Below are 17,212 nucleotides of genomic sequence, written 5' to 3'. Positions count from 1 at the left end.
CCATGGAAAAGTCCAAAAATTTCCGCATCGACGCCCTGCTGGCGGTGGACCCCCCGCGGGCCGCCCCGGCCCAGAGCGCGCCGCTGGCCCTGGTGGCCTCGCTGGCGGCCGGCGCGGGCGGCGGCTCCGGCGCGGGTCCGGGCGGCGCGAGCGGCGGCGCGAGCGGGAGCTGCAGCCCCGCGCCCCCCGAGCCGCCCGCGGCGCCCGCCGACCGCCTGCGGGCCGAGAGCCCGTCGCCCCCGCGCCTGCTGGCCGCGCACTGCGCGCTGCTGCCCAAGCCGGGCTTCCTGGGCGCGGGCGGCGCGGGCGGTGCGGGCGGAGGGCCGGGGGCCCCGCATCCCCACGCGCACCCCGGGGCCGCGGCCGCCGTCGCCGCCGCCGCCGCCGCCGCCGCCGCCGCGGGGGGCCTGGCGCTCGGGCTGCACCCGGGGGGCGCGCAGGGCGGCGCGGGCCTCCCGGCGCAGGCGGCGCTCTACGGACACCCGGTCTACGGCTACTCGGCGGCGGCGGCGGCGGCCGCGCTGGCCGGCCAGCACCCGGCGCTCTCCTACTCGTACCCGCAGGTGCCGGGCGCGCACCCCGCGGACCCCATCAAGCTGGGCGCCGGCACCTTCCAGCTGGACCAGTGGCTGCGCACGTCCACCGCAGGCATGATTCTGCCCAAGATGCCGGACTTCGGCTGTGAGTACCCCGCCGTCCGCGCGCAGCCTCTCCTCCCCCGGCCGCGGCCCCCGGCCCCGCACAGCCTCGCACTCCCCCCGGCCCCCGGGCCCGCGCAGCCTCTCCTCCCTCGGCCGCGGCCTCCGGGCCCCGCGCAGCCTCGCCCTCCGCCGGCCCCGGCCGACACGGCTCCACGGCCCGCCTGGGAGGCCTTGCGCGGGCTGGGCGGATCGTTAAAATGGCCACGCGCAGGCCTTGCCTTCTCTTCCTCTCCTCACGGGAAGGGCCGGCGCGAGGTGGGAGACCGACATCTAATGATTAACCTGCGGCCTAGAGGAGGAAGTGGCGGGGAAGGCGCGCTGAGCGGGGCCGGGCGGGGCGCGCCGGGCCGGGGTCACCAAAGCCAGGGGCTCAGCGCTGGGGAAACAACTAGGCAGGTTCCCCGCCAGGGGCTCCAGGGAAAAGCCTCCGTCCTCTGGAGAGACTGGAGGAACGGACTGCGCCCAGGGCCGCAGAGCCAACGCCTGGCCATGCCTTGGCTTCTGCCAAAGCAGGTGCCCCAGGAAGGGCGTCCTGGCCGCGAGCGGCATCCAGGAGGCCCCCGTTTGAGCCCTGGCTTGCAGGGACTCCAAGCAGCAGGTGTCTGCCTGGGAAATCTGAGTGCCCAGAGGGGCACAGAGCTCCTCCCCAGGGTGGAACCAGGGGGACCCAGCCGCCCGCAGGAAGAGGCCCGGGCGCAGGGAACCTCCCGCCAGCCAGGCCGGACACCTCCTGGAGGCCCGGCGGGAGCAGGCTTTCCTGGGACACAGGTGCGTGCGGCGCCCGGGCCCTGCCTCTCTCCTCAGCCAGCCACCAGAGTAGAAGATGTCCACGGCTTTAGGGTTTCAGCTGCCAAACACCCAAACAAAGAGACCCCATTGTTTCCGTCTGGGTGGATTTGTTTAGACTGGGGCAGTGCAGACACCCCAGAGGAAAAAGCAAGAAGGAAAACAGAAATAAACACTTGCCGGGATCTCAGGGTCCTCTGCGAGGCGCCGCGGTTGTGACTAAACAGGAAAGCTAGGACCCCGGAGGGCCGGTGAGGTCGTGGGTGGGTGAGGGAATGCCAGCCCGCGCTATTTGCCCCAAACCACAGGGGCTCTTCCCCGCGTGGCTCGAAGAAGGCCCTCAGCGCGCCCATCCTTCCATCCTTTTCCGGGGAGACTCAGCCCTCTTGACCCCAAAAGCTGGTTGAATAGCTCAGACATAAGCTCAGAAACCCGAGGCGCTCTGAGCCTAGCCGCAGAGCCCAACAAACCCCTGGGGTGGGAAACCACTAGCGGCTCCTTGTTACTCGGCCTGCGGTGGGAGGGTGCATGGGGTGCAGAGTAACCCACGTGCTTGCACCCCCAGGCCCGAGGGGCTGGGTGCGCATCGCAGGAGGCCGCTGGAGAGGCCGGCCGCCTCCAGCCTCCACGCAGGTGTTGTAAGGGCCAGGGCCGCGCAGACTTTTCTGGGATCCACGTGGAACCCCGGGTCACTCAAAACTGATTCCTCACCAGATTTCCCATGTTAGACGAATGACAGGCGGTGTGGAAGCGGGACCTGGGCCTGGCTCCCGAAGGGCAGAGCGGAGGAGGGACGCGCGCGGCCTTCTCTTCCACCCGGGAAAGGCCGCGGCTTCCCACTGCCGCCTCCCCGAGCCTCCCACGGAGCCGCGTTTTCATTAGCGTTCCAGCCTATTGTCGCGTGGGGAATTCGGGCCTTGTTTAACTAAAGCAGGGGGCGTGGGCCTCCCTGTAAAGCCAATCGCCCAGCTCCCCCCGGGCGGCCGCCGGGTCCCTCCTTTCTTCCTCTCCTTCCTCCTTCCTTTTATTGTCGGGCACTTGTCAGCCTCCTGGGAAATCAAGGGAAGTCTCGTTTTTGAGGTCGTAAACCCTCTGTGATGTAACCGAGCCAAGTTGTGTAAATAAAGCCGCACCGGCTTTAGAACGCGGGGCCGGATCCGCCCCCCTCCGCCTTCAATTTGGGTAATGGGAGTTGTCCGGGGAGGTTTCCCGGCGCGGGGCGGGGCGCGGGGCGGGAGGGGCGCTGAGAGCGCGCGTGTAACCGCTCCGGCCCCACAGCCTCTGCGGCCCCGAGCGGGCCTCCCCCCCTCCACGTCTCCGTCTGCTTTAAGGAGGCGGGGGTGGGGGCGACTCTGGGGGGCTGGCCCCAGACCGTGCGCGAAGCCGGGAACGTTCGCGGGCGGACGGCGGCCTTCTTTAAGCCAGCCTGGCCACGCACAAGAAGACTGACTCTCGTGGACCCCAAGCCTTCCCATTCCACTTGGGTCAGGCCCCTTCCCCGGGGAGTGGGTCCTGGAGGCCGGCCGCAGCGGACCGTGCGGGGGACCTGCGGGGGACCTGCGGGGTGTGGCGGGAGGCCTCCCGGCCGCTGAAGCCTCTCCTGCTGCCTCCCGCAGCCCAGGCGCAGTCGGGCCTCCTGGGGAAGTGCCGCCGGCCGCGCACCGCCTTCACCAGCCAGCAGCTGCTGGAGCTGGAGCACCAGTTCAAGCTCAACAAGTACCTGTCGCGGCCCAAGCGCTTCGAGGTGGCCACGTCGCTCATGCTCACCGAGACCCAGGTACCGCCCGGGGGCGCGGCTTCCCCCGCCGGGCGTCCGCATGGGGTCCCTGCCCGGCCCGGCCGCGCGCGGGGCTTGGCGTCCCCGACCCTCGGACCCGAGCCTGGCGTGGGGCGGGGAGCGAAGCAAGTCGGGCGTCCGGTCCGCGGGCGGCGGAGGCCTCGGGGCTGGGTGGCGCGGGCTGGGGACCGGGGCGCCCGTCAGGCCCGGGCCGGCTCTCACCGCACCCGCGCCCGCAGGTGAAGATCTGGTTCCAGAACCGCCGGATGAAGTGGAAGCGGAGCAAGAAGGCCAAGGAGCAGGCGGCGCACGAGGCGGAGAAGCAGAAGGGCGGCGGCGGGGGCGCCGGCCAGGGCGGCGCGGACGGGCCGGGCGCGGACGAGGCGCTGGCGCCGCCGGCGGCCGGGGACAAGGCGGGCGGCCGCCGCCTGCGGGACTTGAGGGACAGTGACCCCGACGAGGACGAGGACGACGACGAGGACGACCCTTTCCCCTACAGCCACGGCGCGGGCGCCCTCGCGGCCTCCTCGGGCTGCTCCTCCGAGGACGACTCCCCGCCGCCGCGGCCCGCGGGGCCCGGGCACCCGACCCCGGCCCCGTAGGCGGCCCCGGCCCCGACCCCACAGTGTTACACGACCTGCAGACTTGAAGCCTCCCCGGCCCCGCCGCGACCCCGCGGGAGGAGCGGCGACGCGGGAGTGGGGAGCGCGGCGGGGGCCCGCGCCGCCTTTATTTTTGTACATTGTATTTATATGGAGGCCGCCCGCGTGCATGCCGAGCCCCGCCGCCGCCGGCGCGGGCGCAATAAACCGCTCCGCTCTCTTCCGACCGCCGCCAGCGCGCGTACTTGGGCTGGGCCGGGGCGCGCGGCCGGGGCGGGGGGGAGTCGGGCGCGCGCGGCGGGGAGGGGGGTCGGGGGCGCGCGCGGCCGGGGCGGGGGGGGGTCGGGGGCCGGGGCGGGGGGGGGGGTCGGGGGCGCGCGGCCGGGGCGGGGGGGGGTCGGGGGCGCGCGGCCGGGGCGGGGGGGAGGTCGGGGGCGCGCGGCCGGGGGGGTCGGGGGCGCGCGCGGGCGGGGCGGGGAGGGGTCGGGGGCGCGCGCGGGCGGGGCGGGGGGGAGTCGGGGGCGCGCGGTCGGGTCGGGGGAGGGGTCGGGGGCGCGCGCGGCCGGGGCGGGGGGGGGGGGTCGAGGGCGCGCGGCCGGGGCGGGGGGGGGTCGGGGGCGCGCGCGGCCGGGGCGGGGGAGGGGTCGGGGGGGCGCGCGCGGCCGGGGCGGGGGAGGGTCGAGGGCGCGCGGCCGGGGCGGGGGGGGGCGGGGGCGCCGGGCTCGCACCCGGGGCTCAGCCCTGGACTCCGGGTTTGGCCGCCCTTCTCGCTGGGATCCGCCCTGGGCCCGCAGGAGCAGCAGGAGTTCGGAGGTCGATGGCGCGCAGCCCTCCGTGCGGGGCCGCGGGCCGGGCGTGCGGGGCCGCGCGGGCGCTGTCCCTCGGTCATGACCCTCGCCGGCCGCGCCCGTCCCCACGGCCGCCCGCCCGCCCAAAGCGCCCGTGAAAGGGGAAAGGAAAGGGGTCCCCGTTGGCTGGTCACTTTCTGGGCCACACCTGGGCTTTAGTGAGCAGTGCCCCCCCCCCCTGCTCTGCCCTCCCTCCTCCTGCTGCTCTGTCCCTCCCCCTCCCATCAGTGGGGCAGCACCCTGGCCCCTTCCCTAAAATCCACCCTGGGAGCTGGGGCCCTGTCCAAAGGTGTTTGGGGATCCTGGCGCAGGGTTAACAAGGGAGGGGGAGGGGAGGGAGAGGAGGAGGAGGAGATGATGATGATGATGGTGGTGATGGTGATGATGGTGGTGTTGGTGGTGGTGGTGATGATGATGATGGTGGTGATGGTGGTGATGGTGATGATGGTGGTGTTGGTGGTGGTGATGATGATGATGATGGTGGTGATGGTGGTGGTGATGATGGTGGTAGTGATGGTGGTGGTGATGATGATGATGGTGGTGATGATGATGATGATGGTGGTGATGGTGGTGATGATGATGGTGGTGGTGATGGTGGTGGTGATGATGATGATGGTGGTGATGATGATGATGGTGATGGTGGTGGTGGTGGTGATGATGATGGTGGTGATGGTGATGATGATGATGATGGTGGTGGTGATGGTGGTGGTGATGGTGATGGTGGTGGTGTTGGTGGTGGTGATGATGGTGGTGATGGTGGTGGTGGTGATGGTGGTGGTGATGGTGATGGTGGTGATGGTGATGATGATGGTGGTGATGGTGATGGTGGTGATGATGATGGTGATGGTGGTGGTGGTGGTGATGATGGTGATGGTGGTGGTGATGGTGATGATGATGGTGGTGGTGATGATGATGGTGATGGTGATGGTGGTGATGATGATGATGATGGTGGTGGTGGTGATGGTGGTGATGGTGATGATGATGGTGGTGATGATGATGATGATGGTGGTGGTGATGGTGGTGATGATGATGGTGATGGTGGTGATGATGATGATGGTGGTGATGATGATGATGGTGATAGTGGTGATGATGATGATGGTGATGGTGGTAGTGATGGTGGTGGTGCTGCTTTAGGGGGAAGATCTGCAACCGGGATATTTTTCAGATCTCGAACACGGCGAAATTCCGCCCGAAGCGGCTCTCCCTCCTGGGCCCACACCTGGGGGTCATTCGGGCAGCGGCCAGCTCCTGTACGACCTGGCGGAACTCGGTGCCCGGGCCCAGCGGGTGTCCCCTGGAGGGCAGGACCCTTTCTGGGAGGAGGCTGCGGCCCGAGGCCTGCGCCACCAGCGGCTCCGTGCGGCGTGAATCTCACGAGTCAGTGGAATGATCACCGTTCCAGCCGCCACCCGCTCCGCCCAAGCTGCTGCAGCAGGTTTACATACAATCCCGGGCACCAGGGACTGGGCCTCCCGGCGGACGTCACGGCTGACGTCACGGCGGGCTCCGTCTCCAGTACCGTCTCGGGGTCGCTGGGCTTCCCACCGCACCAGGCCTCCCGTGACCCCAAGGCCCTCAAGACCTGGTCGAGGCCCCAGCTAGCTGGCTGGCCCTGAGGACAGGAGCTGGACACATTGTTTCCAGACAGACCCATGGTGTCCCCAGGAAGCCCCCAGTCCCGGGGAGCAGCGGCCCGCCCCCCCCCCCCCCCCCGCCGCTGGCCCCCCCCCCCTGGCCTGGCTGCCCAGAGGGCCTGTCCTCTTTCCAGCCGCTTTCTTGGGTCTCAAAAATGTATGTGGACAAAGTCCTCTGGTGACCGGAGACCACAGTGGATGGCAGTCACCTCTGCAGCCCCTGTGAGCCCCAGCAGTAGTGAGGAGGCCAGAAAGGAGCCAGGCGGGTTCCACCCCAGACAGGCCGGGGAAGCGGAGGAAAGGGTCCCGGCAAGGGCGAGGGAGGAGCGGGCAAATGGCACGCGGCCGCGCGGAAACCCCGCCACTGCCAGGGCTCGGCCGGCCTGGACGGACCGGCCAGCCTCGGACGGACCCGGCGCCGGGCCCGCAGAGCCACAGCCAGCCACAACCAGAGCCAAGCGCCTGACCCGCGCAGTGCAACGGCGGCGCCCCGCCAACCCGTGATGGCAGCAGCCCAGCCACGGGGCGGACACCCCTGAAACCGCCGGGCACACACCCGTCAGCCGGCGCGCACACGTGCACACCAGTGCACACACGTGGTGGGACCCCACACCCATCCTGATGGCGCGCGCGTGCGCGCACAGAGGCGCGCGCGCACACAGAGGCGGACACGGAGCACACAGAGGCGCGTGCACACAGGCGGACACGGAGCACACAGGCGCGTGCGCACAGAGGCGCGCGCACACAGGCGGACACGGAGCACACAGAGGCGCGTGCGCACAGAGGCGCGCGCACACAGGCGGACACGGAGCGCACAGAGGCGCGCGTGCTCCGGCCACACACTAAAGCCATAGCAGGAGCTGGGCGGGCTGAGGCTTCGGGCGTCCTGCGCGGCTGGCGGGGACAGTGGGTCGGTTCTGGAGAACGCCCGGAGGGCTTGGCTCTGAGGTCGCGGTCGTTCTGGGGCCGCACCCCGCCGCTCACGGACGCCCGTTGACCTCAAACGCAGGCGATTCCTGCGGCCCAGAGGCCCGAGGGCCGGTGCGGCCCAACTTCAGCCGGGAGGCTCCGTTTAGACCTCAAACCGCCGGGACAGAAAGCCGAGGCTGCCGGGCCGGGGACGGGGGGCGTCGGGGCTTCCCGGGGATGGAGGTGGGAAAGTTCTAGAGCGCGGTGGCCTAACACACCACCGACAGTTGAAGGCGGAGGCACTGCACACCGATAGCCCCGGGCCCTGGAGGCCGGGGAGGGGTCCGGGGTCAGGGCGGCCCGGGGAGAGGGCCCGGGGAGGGGTCCGGGGGTCAGGGCGGCCCGGGGAGAGGGCCCGGGGAGGGTTCCGAGGATCAGGGCGGCCGGGGAGGGGGGTCCGGGGGTCAGGGCGGCCCGGGGAGGGGGCCCGGGGAGGGGTCCGGGGGTCAGGGCGGCCGGGGAGGGGTCTGGGGGTCAGGGCGGCCAGCGCGGGCGTAGGGGAGGGGGCAGAGGCAAAACAGAAAAGGAGGCCCGACGGGTGTGCAGCCCTGCGGCCTCCCCTGGCCTCAGCCCTCCTCCCTTTCCTGGCTGGGCCCCGGGCCTCCGCTTCCCCTCCTCCATCCCCCCCTCCTCTTCCCCTCTGCCCGGTTCTCCGTCCGGGCGGGACCCGCGGCCCGCGCCTCCGCGGGGCGGGCTGGGGTCGGTCCCGGTCGGTCCTCTGCCCAGGGCCGCGGGGCCGGGGTCAGAGCCCCGCCCGCGCCCCCCAAAACGAAGCCCCGCCGAGGCGCGGCGCGGGGCTGGGCTCGCGTTTCCGTCGGATCCACGGCGACTTTCCCTGGTCGGGCGCCCGGTTCAGGGACCCCGCGCCGGTGTCCACGCCCGTGTCCCCCCCCCAGCCTCCGCCGGACCCCGCGCCCGTGTCCCCCCCCCCAGCCTCCGCCGGACCCCGCGCCCGTGTCCCCCCCCCCAGCCTCCGCCAGACCCCGCGCCCGTGTCCCCCCCCCAGCCTCCGCCGGACCCCGCGCCCGTGTCCACGCCCCCCAGCCTCCGCCGGATCCCGCGCCCATCCCGCGCCCGTGTTCACGCCCCCCAGCCTCCGCCGGATCCCGCGCCCGTGTCCCCCCCCCCCAGCCTCCGCCGGACCCCGCGCCCGTGTCCACGCCCCCCCAGCCTCCGCCGGATCCCGCGCCCGTGTCCACGCCCCCCAGCCTCCGCCGGATCCCGCGCCCGTGTCCCCCCCCCCAGCCTCCGCCGGACCCCGCGCCCGTGTCCCCCCCCCAGCCTCCGCCGGACCCCGCGCCCGTGTCCACGCCCCCCAGCCTCCGCCGGACCCCCGCGCCCGTGTCCGCGCCCCCCAGCCTCCGCCGGATCCCGCGCCCGTGTCGGCGCCCCGCCCGCCTCCGCCCGCGTCCCGTGTCCGTGCCCCTCCTCCTGCGCCCGGTGCCGCCCCCCCGGCCCCGCGCCGACCCCGCATTCCGCCGCACGCCCGCCGCCCTCGCTGGACGCCGCCATTGTCCCGGGACAAAGCGCGCGGTTTGCCCAGCTGGGGAGGAACAAAGGCGGCGCTTATCGGGACGCGGGGTCAGGCGCGGGTGACCGGCCGCCCGCACCCAGCGCCCCAGGCCCGCGGCCCGGGGCCTCGGCGCGGGGCGCGGGGCGCGGGGCGCGAAGCTGACCGGGAGTCGCCCAAGCCGGAATTTAATAGTGGGCTGGGGAGGGCAGAGAGGGCAGGGCGGGCGCCCCCCCTCCCCACCCCACCCCCACTCCCCTCCCCCCCCACCCCCACCCCCTCACCACCTCACCCCACCCCTCACCACCTCACCCCACCCCTCACCACCTCACCCCACCCCTCACCATCCCCCCTCTCCACCCCTCACCACCTCACCCCACCCCTCACCACCTCACCCCACCCCTCACCATCCCCCCTCTCCACCCCTCACCACCTCACCCCACCCCTCACCATCCCCTCTCCACCCCTCACCACCTCACCCCACCCCTCACCATCCCCCCTCTCCACTCCTCACCACCTCACCCTCCCCCACCCCCTCCCCACCCCACCCCCACCCCCTCACCATCCCCCCTCTCCACCCCTCACCACCTCACCCCACCCCCGCCCCTCCTCACCCTGCACCCTCCCCACCCCACCACCACCCCCTCCCCACCCCACCCCTCACCATCCCCTCTCTCCATCCCCTCACCATCCCCACCCTCCCCACCCCACCCTCCCCACCACCTCACCCCTTACCATCCCCCCTCACCATCCCCTCCACCCCTCCCACCTCACCCCACCCCCCTCCACCCCTCCACCCCATTACCCCATCACTACCCCATCCATTCTGGTCAGTTAAGCCTGGGCTTAGCTGCCTCCTGCAAACTGCGTCTCTACCAGCACCTGCAGCGTTCCTTCCCCTGCGGGAGCCCCGCCCCTCACCCCTGCACCCCAGCCCTCCACCCCTGTACCCTAGCCCCTCACCCCTGTACCCCAGCCCTCCACCCCTGCTTTCCAGCCCCTCCACCCCCGCACCCCAGCCCCTCACCCCCGCACCCCAGCCCCTCACCCCCGCACCCCAGCCCCTCACCCCCGCACCCCAGCCCTCCACCCCCGCACCCTAGCCCCTCACTCCTGCACCCCAGCCCCTCACCCCTGCACCCCAGCCCTCCACCCCCGCACCCCAGCCCTCCACCCCCGCACCCCAGCCCCTCCACCCCCGCGCCCCAGCCCCTCACCCCCCGCACCCCAGCCCCTCACCCCTGTACCCAGCCCCTCACCCCTGCACCCCAGCCCCTCACCCCCTGCACCCCAGCCCCTCACCCCTGCACCCCAGCCCTCCACCCCTGCACCCTAGCCCCTCACTCCTGCACCCCAGCCCCTCACTTCTGCACCCCAGCCCCTCCACCCCCCATACCCCAGCCCTTCCACCCCCCCGTACCCCAGCCCCTCCACCCCGTACTCTAGCCCCTCACCCCTGTACCCCAGCCCCTCACCCCTGCACCCCAGCCCCTCACCCCCGCACCCCAGCCCCTCCACCCCCTGTACCCCAGCCCCTCACCCCTGCACTCCAGCCCTCCACCCCCCCGTGCCCCAGCCCCTCACCCCTGCACCCCAGCCCCTCACCCCTGCACCCCAACCCTCCTTTCCCTTTCCCCCTCCCCCCTCCTGTCAGAGCCCTGCTGGAAGTGAGCTTGGACGACAGGAAATGCTGTGACGCCAGGCCGCTCCCCACTCACACCGCACGCCGCTCACCTGCAGGGCGGCTGGTCCTAAGACCCACTTCCCCAGCTCTCCCGCAGAACGGAGCCCCTCTACCCAACCCGAGTCGGTCCACAAGCCGAGACTGGACCCCGAGTCCATCCACACACCGACCAAGCACGGGACCCCGAGTCCATCCACGCACCAACCAAGCACGGGCCCCCGAGTCCATCCACGCACTGACCAAGCACGGGATCCCGAGTCCATCCACGCACTGACCAAGCACGGGATCCCGAGTCCATCCACACACTGAGCACGGGACCCCGAGTCCATCCACACACTGACCAAGCACGGGATCCCGAGTCCATCCACACACTGAGCACGGGATCCCGAGTCCATCCACGCACTGACCAAGCACGGGATCCCGAGTCCATCCACGCACTGACCAAGCACGGGATCCTGAGTCCATCCACACACTGAGCACGGGACCCTGAGTCCATCCACACACTGACCGAGCACAGGACCCCGAGTCTATCCACACACTGAGCACGGGACCCCGAGTCTGTCCACACACTGACCAAGCACAGGACCCTGAGTCCATCCACACACTGACCGAGCACGGGACCCCGAGTCCATCCACACACTGACCGAGCACGGGACCCCGAATCCATCCACACACTGACCAAGCATGGGACCCCGAGTCCATCCACACACTGACCGAGCACAGGACCCCGAGTCCATCCACACACTGAGCACGGGACCCCGAGTCCATCCACACACTGACCGAGCACGGGACCCCGAGTCCATCCACACACTGACCAAGCACGGGACCCCGAGTCCATTGACGCACTGGGCACGGGACCCCGAGTCCATCCACACACTGACCAAGCACGGGACCCCAAGTCCATCCACACACCTACCAAGCACGGGACCCCGAGTCCATCCACACACTGACCGAGCACGGGACCCCGAGTCCATCCACACACTGACCGAGCACGGGACCCCGAGTCCATCCACACACTGACCGAGCACGGGACCCCGAGTCCATCCACACACTGACCGAGCACGGGACCCCGAGTCCATCCACACACTGGGCACGGGACCCCGAGTCCATCCACACACTGGGCACGGGACCCCGAATCCATCCACACACTGAGCACGGGACCCCGAGTCCATCCACACACTGACCGAGCACGGGACCCCGAGTCCATCCACACACTGACCGAGCACGGGACCCCGAGTCCATCCACACACTGACCGAGCACGGGACCCCGAGTCCATCCACACACTGACCGAGTACAGGACCCCGAGTCCATCCACACACTGGGCACGGGACCCCGAGTCCGTCCACACACTGACCGAGCACGGGACCCCGAGTCCATCCACACACTGACCGAGCACGGGACCCCGAGTCCATCCACACACTGACCGAGCACGGGACCCCGAGTCCATCCACACACTGACCGAGCACGGGATCCCGAGTCCATCCACACACTGACCGAGCACGGGACCCCGAGTCCATCCACACATTGGGCACGGGACCCCGAGTCCATCCACGCACTGGGCACGGGACCCCGAGTCCGTCCACGCACTGGGCACGGGACCCCGAGTCCATCCACGCACTGGGCACGGGACCCCGAGTCCGTCCACGCACTGGGCACGGGACCCCGAGTCCATCCACGCACTGAGCATGGGACCCCGAGTCCGTCCACGCACTGGGCACGGGACCCCGAGTCCATCCACGCACTGAGCACGGGACCCCGAGTCCGTCCACGCACTGGGCACGGGACCCCGAGTCCGTCCACGCACTGGGCACGGGCTGGGGCTCCCACGAGGGGCACATCGGCAAACGCACCAAGGCCCCTGCCCTCCAGCCAACAAGGGCCAAGGGGCCACGTAGCAAGGGGCAGACTCGCCCCGAGGGCGCAGCGGCTGTGCTGCCGCCCGGACCTGGATCCTGGGCAGCGTCCGGGCCTGGAGCGCCGCGAGGCGCGGAATCAGAGGCGGAGGAGGCGCCACGGAATGCGGAGAACATCCATCCTGGGTGCGCATCAGCGTCGCTCCGCGCTAGGCCCCTGACAGAGGAGGAGAGAACCCCAGAGACAGAACCGGGGGCACGGGGGGGCCCCAGAGACAGAACCGGGGGCACGGTGGGGGGAGCCCCAGAGACAGAACCGGGGGGCACGGGGGGGGAGCCCCAGAGACAGAACCGGGGGCACGGGGGGGGGGAGCCCCAGAGACAGAACGGGGGGGGGGAGCCCCAGAGACAGAACGGGGGCACGGGGGGGGGAGCCCCAGAGACAGAACGGGGGCACGGGGGGGAACCCCAGAGACAGAACCAGGAGCACGGGGGGGGAGCCCCAGAGACAGAACCGGGGGCACGGGGGGGGGAACCCCAGAGACAGAACCGGGGGCACGGGGGGGGGGGAGCCCCAGAGACAGAACCGGGGGGGGGGAGCCCCAGAGACAGAACCGGGGGCACGGGGGGGGGGAGCCCAGAGACAAAACCGGGGGGGGGAGCCCCAGAGACAGAACCGGGGGCACGGGGGGGGGGCCCCAGAGACAGAACCGGGGGCACGGGGGGGGGAGCCCCAGAGACAGAACCGGGGGGCACGGGGGGGAGCCCAAGAGACAGAACCGGGGGCACGCGGGGGGGGAGCCCCAGAGACAGAACCGGGGGGCCAGGAGGGGGTTGAGGGCGGGGATGTTGAAGGCAAATCAGTCCGAGGCAGGAGTTTCTCACTTCGGGGAGTCACAGCAGGTTTTCCCGTTCATGGGGTCACGGCGTCTTAGGGGCCGGGGCGCGGGGTCCCCCAGAGGCGCGGGGTTCCCCGGAGGCGCGGGGTCCCCCAGAGGCGCGGGGTCCCCCAGAGGCGTGGGGTCCCCCAGAGGTGCGGGGTTCCCCCGAGGCGCGGGGTTCCCCGGAGGCGCGGGGTTCTCCCCAGAGGCGCGGGGTCCCCCAGAGGCGCGGGGTTCTCTGGAGGCGCGGGGTTCCCCGGAGGCGCGGGGTTCCCCAGAGGCGCGGGGGTCCCCCGGAGGGGCGGGGTTCTCCCAGAGGCGTGGGGTTCTCCCAGAGGCGCGGGGTTCCCCGGAGGCGCGAGGTTCTCCCTGGAGGCGCGGGGGTTCCCCGGAGGCGCGGGGGTTCCCCGGAGGCGCGGGGGTTCCCCGGAGGCGCGGGGGTCCCCCGGAGGCGCGGGCGGCACAGGTTCCCGAGCGGAAGGCAGCGGCTGCAAAGTTGCCACCAAGTGCGCGCGTCGCCCCCTCGTGTCCTGCTGCGCCCACGCGTGGGCCGCCGGCGTGCGTGCGGCGGGCAGCGTGCGGCGTGCGTGCGGCGTGCGTGCGGCGTGCGCGCGGGGACAGCGCCGGGCCGGCCTGGGGACGCGGGCGTCAGAGAGCCGCGGGGACGGACCCCCACCCGTGTTCCCGCGAGCCCAGGCTGTACGGGGCCGCGTGCACCGCTCCGGGGCCTGCGCCCGCCCGGGGCAGGTGGCAGGCCCTGGCTCCCGCTCTGCCCGCACGCTGCGCCGCCCGCTGCAGACTCCCTCTCTGGGGCGGGCGGCTGGACCGGCCTCTCACGGAAGCCCGGACCGCGGCCACCCTGCCCAGCTTCCCAGCGGTGGTAACGGACCTGCAGGTGACTCTGACTCGAGCCATTGGCACGCGGCCCCCACGCAGCGCCGCTGCCACGCTGAGTGTGCGTCCTGGACTTGGATCCGCCCCGCCCGCGCCGAGCTCGCTGCCGTGGAAGGAGTCTGCTCCAGGTGTCTTGGTTTTTGTTTGTTCATTCATTCATTCATTCATTCGTCGGTCATGAGGCCTGGGCGCTGTCCCTCAGCTCTTAGGCTCAAGGCTAGCGCTCTACCCCTTGAGCCACAGCGCCACTTTGGGCTTTTTCTGCCTCTGTGGTGCTGAGGAATCGAACCCAGGGCCTCGAGCATGCAAGGCAAGCGCTCTACCACTGAGCCACCTTCCCAGCCCTGTTTTGGTTCTTTTTAAATTACACTGAGACCAGAAATACAGGCCGCTTTCACCCCCCACAGAAATCCCTGCCCTTGCCACCCCTGGCGCAGCTCCTGGAAGCTTCCAGAACTGCCAGGAAACCTCTGAGACATCCTGGAGGTACAGGAGTGTCTCCTGTGCTCTGGATGAGGTAGCTGGGGATCATGACCAAGTCCAAGCTCTGCCACGGGATGCCATGTACCCCCTCCTGTAATGCCCTCCTGTGCCCGCCCCCCCCTCCTGGACTTCAAGGTTTGGAGGCCTTCTCTCCCTCTCTTTGTAAAGCAGTGATTGGCTCTCAATGGCTGTGGTGTCCCTCCCAGTGGATTGGCTCTGTGGCCGTGGTGTCCCTCTCAGTGGAGCGGCCGCTGATGGGAAACACGTTGACTTCAGGATCAGAGGACAGAACCGAAGCCGCATTTGCCCAGAGCCGCCCTGGGGCAGGTGCTGATAACGCTCTGCTTTTGCTCGCCTGGCCCGCCCAGGGGAGGAGAGCTGTATGACGCGGGGTGCCCTAGGGCCCCCATGTCCAACGAGGCTGCCGTCCCCCCACGGGCAGGGGGGCCCGGACGCCACCCCCCGCCCTTTCCACATGGGATGCCCATTGGGCGTGGAGAGGCGGGCGGGGCGCCTGGGGTGGCGGCCCGGGCTCCCATCAGGTCTGGAGGCCCTAGTGGGGCCCGGGGCAGTCGCGCCCCTCTCTACCTCTCCTGCCCTCGGTCTCCCGTGGGGCTTGTGGGTCAGCGGCGGCAACCCAATGGGAGGACAGGGCCCCGGGGCCGCCCCCAGCACAATGCGGCTCCAGGCCTGGGCTTCTCCCAGGGCCCCAAGTCCCTGAAAGGCAGATGAGAATGACAACTCCCTGACACCCCAGAACGCCCTCCAGACAGCTGCTGCAGAACCTTCTGGAAGGAGATTCCCAAGCCCCTTCCCCGCCCTCGTCCAGTCTTGCGGTGCTGCGTGCGGTGCTGCATGCGGCATGCAGTGTGCGGTGCTGTGTGCGGGGCGCGCTGTGGGGCACCTGCCTGGGCAGCAGGACTCCAGGACGCGGGCCCGGCTCCCTGCTCAGCCGTGCAGCTCGCTTGGGGCCAGAGCTTGATTTATCAGCCCAGCTCCGCATCTTAAGTGGAAACACAAGCCGTGTGGGCCGCAGGGCCTGACTCAGAAAACAGGCTCTGGCCAGCGGCGGGGGTGCTGAGCAGCTGGGGCGCACGCTTTCCTTCGCCAGTGGCCATCAGAGGGCACAGGTGACATAAATCTCCAATAATCACCTGTGTGTTCCGCCAGCTGAGTAGGTGTGTTTTACGCCCCCGGCCCGGCCTTGGCGCCCCGCTCAGACTCTGTTTAAGTGCTCAGCGGGAAGCTTGGCTCTGGGCGTCACCCGCGTCTTGTCTGATGATTGTGCCTTTGGACTCATGTGTTCGCGTTGCCTCTTTCTAGGAAACCAGGATCCGAGCCAAGATGGTGCACAACTGAGTGAGAACAAGACTCATCCGCGCCTTGGTCCCAGGGAGTGTGCTGGGGGGTCCCGACCCCTCTCTTGGGGGGCCTTCAGAAGTTTTGGCTCACTCTCACAAGGACAAGTTTCTTAACGGTCCTGGACAATCCATCCGGGCTGAGGGTTACCCAGTGGGTTCTCAGTACTCCCTGCGTGGTGCTCGTGGCACACTAGAGACACGTGGAGGGAGGGTTTGATCTGGAGGCCTCCTGTCCACAGCAGGAGAGCCGCGTCTGCGTGCGAGCCTTGTCTAGGAGTCTGTCTCAAGCCACGCTCACCAAGGCCCCCCAGGGCCCCGAGCTGTGGTGCACCTGGCGTTGTGCCCCTGCTGCCCGTGTCAGGTCTTCAGGTGTGTGCAAGCTGGGAGAGGCCCTGGAAAAGCCGCAGGGGGACGGGACAATGCGTGGCCGGAGCTGGCCGCGCGTGGTGAGCGTGACCAGCTGCCTTCCTCCTGCAGCACTTGGCTCCTTTCCCATCCTGTGCGTGCACACTTCACACACCACGTCCCATGGCAGGGGTCAGCACCAGAGGCCTAACCTGTCCGGGAACACACACAGAATCACACACTTTGTTGCATGTCGTGCCCTTGTAAAATGTCCTTAGTTTTGGAAATGAATTTCCCTTACTGCAAAGGTAAAACGCGGCTCTGGGGCCCCGGGCTCTGACCTCAGCCACGTGCTGCATTCCCGAGTGGAACCTGGACCTCCGGTGAGCCTGGGCAGTCCCGCACCGCAGACGCCAGCCAGCCGGCCGGGACGAGGCCCACGCGAGACACACCTGTCCAGGCTCGCACGGAGCCCAGGTGATGGAAAGTTGAAAGCCAGAGAGAAACGATGGGGCGATGTAACGTTTCACCCCAACTCTACCTTCCTAGGGAAAGAGCGACAGTCATCCCCTCAGCCCAGCTGGCAGCGTGGGCTGCGTGGCGCGAGGCTGGAGCCGGTGTGCGTGAGTGCCGGTGGTGCGGGGGGGGGGGGGGGGAGGGAGGCGGGCGGACGGCAGGAGTAAAGACATGATGTCTGTTTGCAGATGACTCCATCCCGTGTGTGTCTGATGCATGTGTGTGTGGGTACACGTGTGTAAACAGCTGCACACTCAAACCTACGTAAAAGTGAATAGAGTGGAGGACACTTAGCCATTGACCAACCAAAAAGTAAAAAAAATAAATCGCCCTTTTCTTGGAAATAGTGTGACAATGGGAAGTGAAA

At 70.0% G+C, this 17,212-nt stretch overlaps 1 protein-coding gene across 1 annotated transcript; it reads left to right on the top strand.

Annotated features, from left to right (window-relative positions):
• The first annotated feature begins 2 nt into the window (after positions 1–2).
• Positions 3–3,866, top strand: Mnx1 (motor neuron and pancreas homeobox 1). Its single transcript, XM_042671579.1, has 3 exons — positions 3–681; positions 3,104–3,264; positions 3,504–3,866. Exons 1-3 carry the CDS (start codon positions 3–5, stop codon positions 3,864–3,866), a joined length of 1,203 nt encoding a protein of 400 aa, XP_042527513.1.
• The last annotated feature ends 13,346 nt before the right edge of the window (positions 3,867–17,212 follow it).

Source organism: Dipodomys spectabilis, unplaced genomic scaffold, assembly GCF_019054845.1.
Source record: "Dipodomys spectabilis isolate Male_0828 unplaced genomic scaffold, ASM1905484v1 ptg000646l, whole genome shotgun sequence".
NCBI classification, from domain to species: domain Eukaryota; kingdom Metazoa; phylum Chordata; class Mammalia; order Rodentia; family Heteromyidae; genus Dipodomys; species Dipodomys spectabilis.
The sequence above is the reverse complement of the archived record's forward strand: the minus strand, read 5'-3'. Positions and strand labels throughout refer to the sequence as shown.

Coding starts and splice junctions, on each gene's coding strand:
- Mnx1 (XM_042671579.1), top strand. CDS start 3: ATGGAAAAGTCCAAAAATTTCCGCATCGACGCCCTGCTGGCGGTGGAC. Junction 682..3,103: donor CAAGATGCCGGACTTCGGCT/GTGAGTACCCCG, acceptor TGCCTCCCGCAG/CCCAGGCGCAGTCGGGCCTC. Junction 3,265..3,503: donor TCATGCTCACCGAGACCCAG/GTACCGCCCGGG, acceptor CCGCGCCCGCAG/GTGAAGATCTGGTTCCAGAA.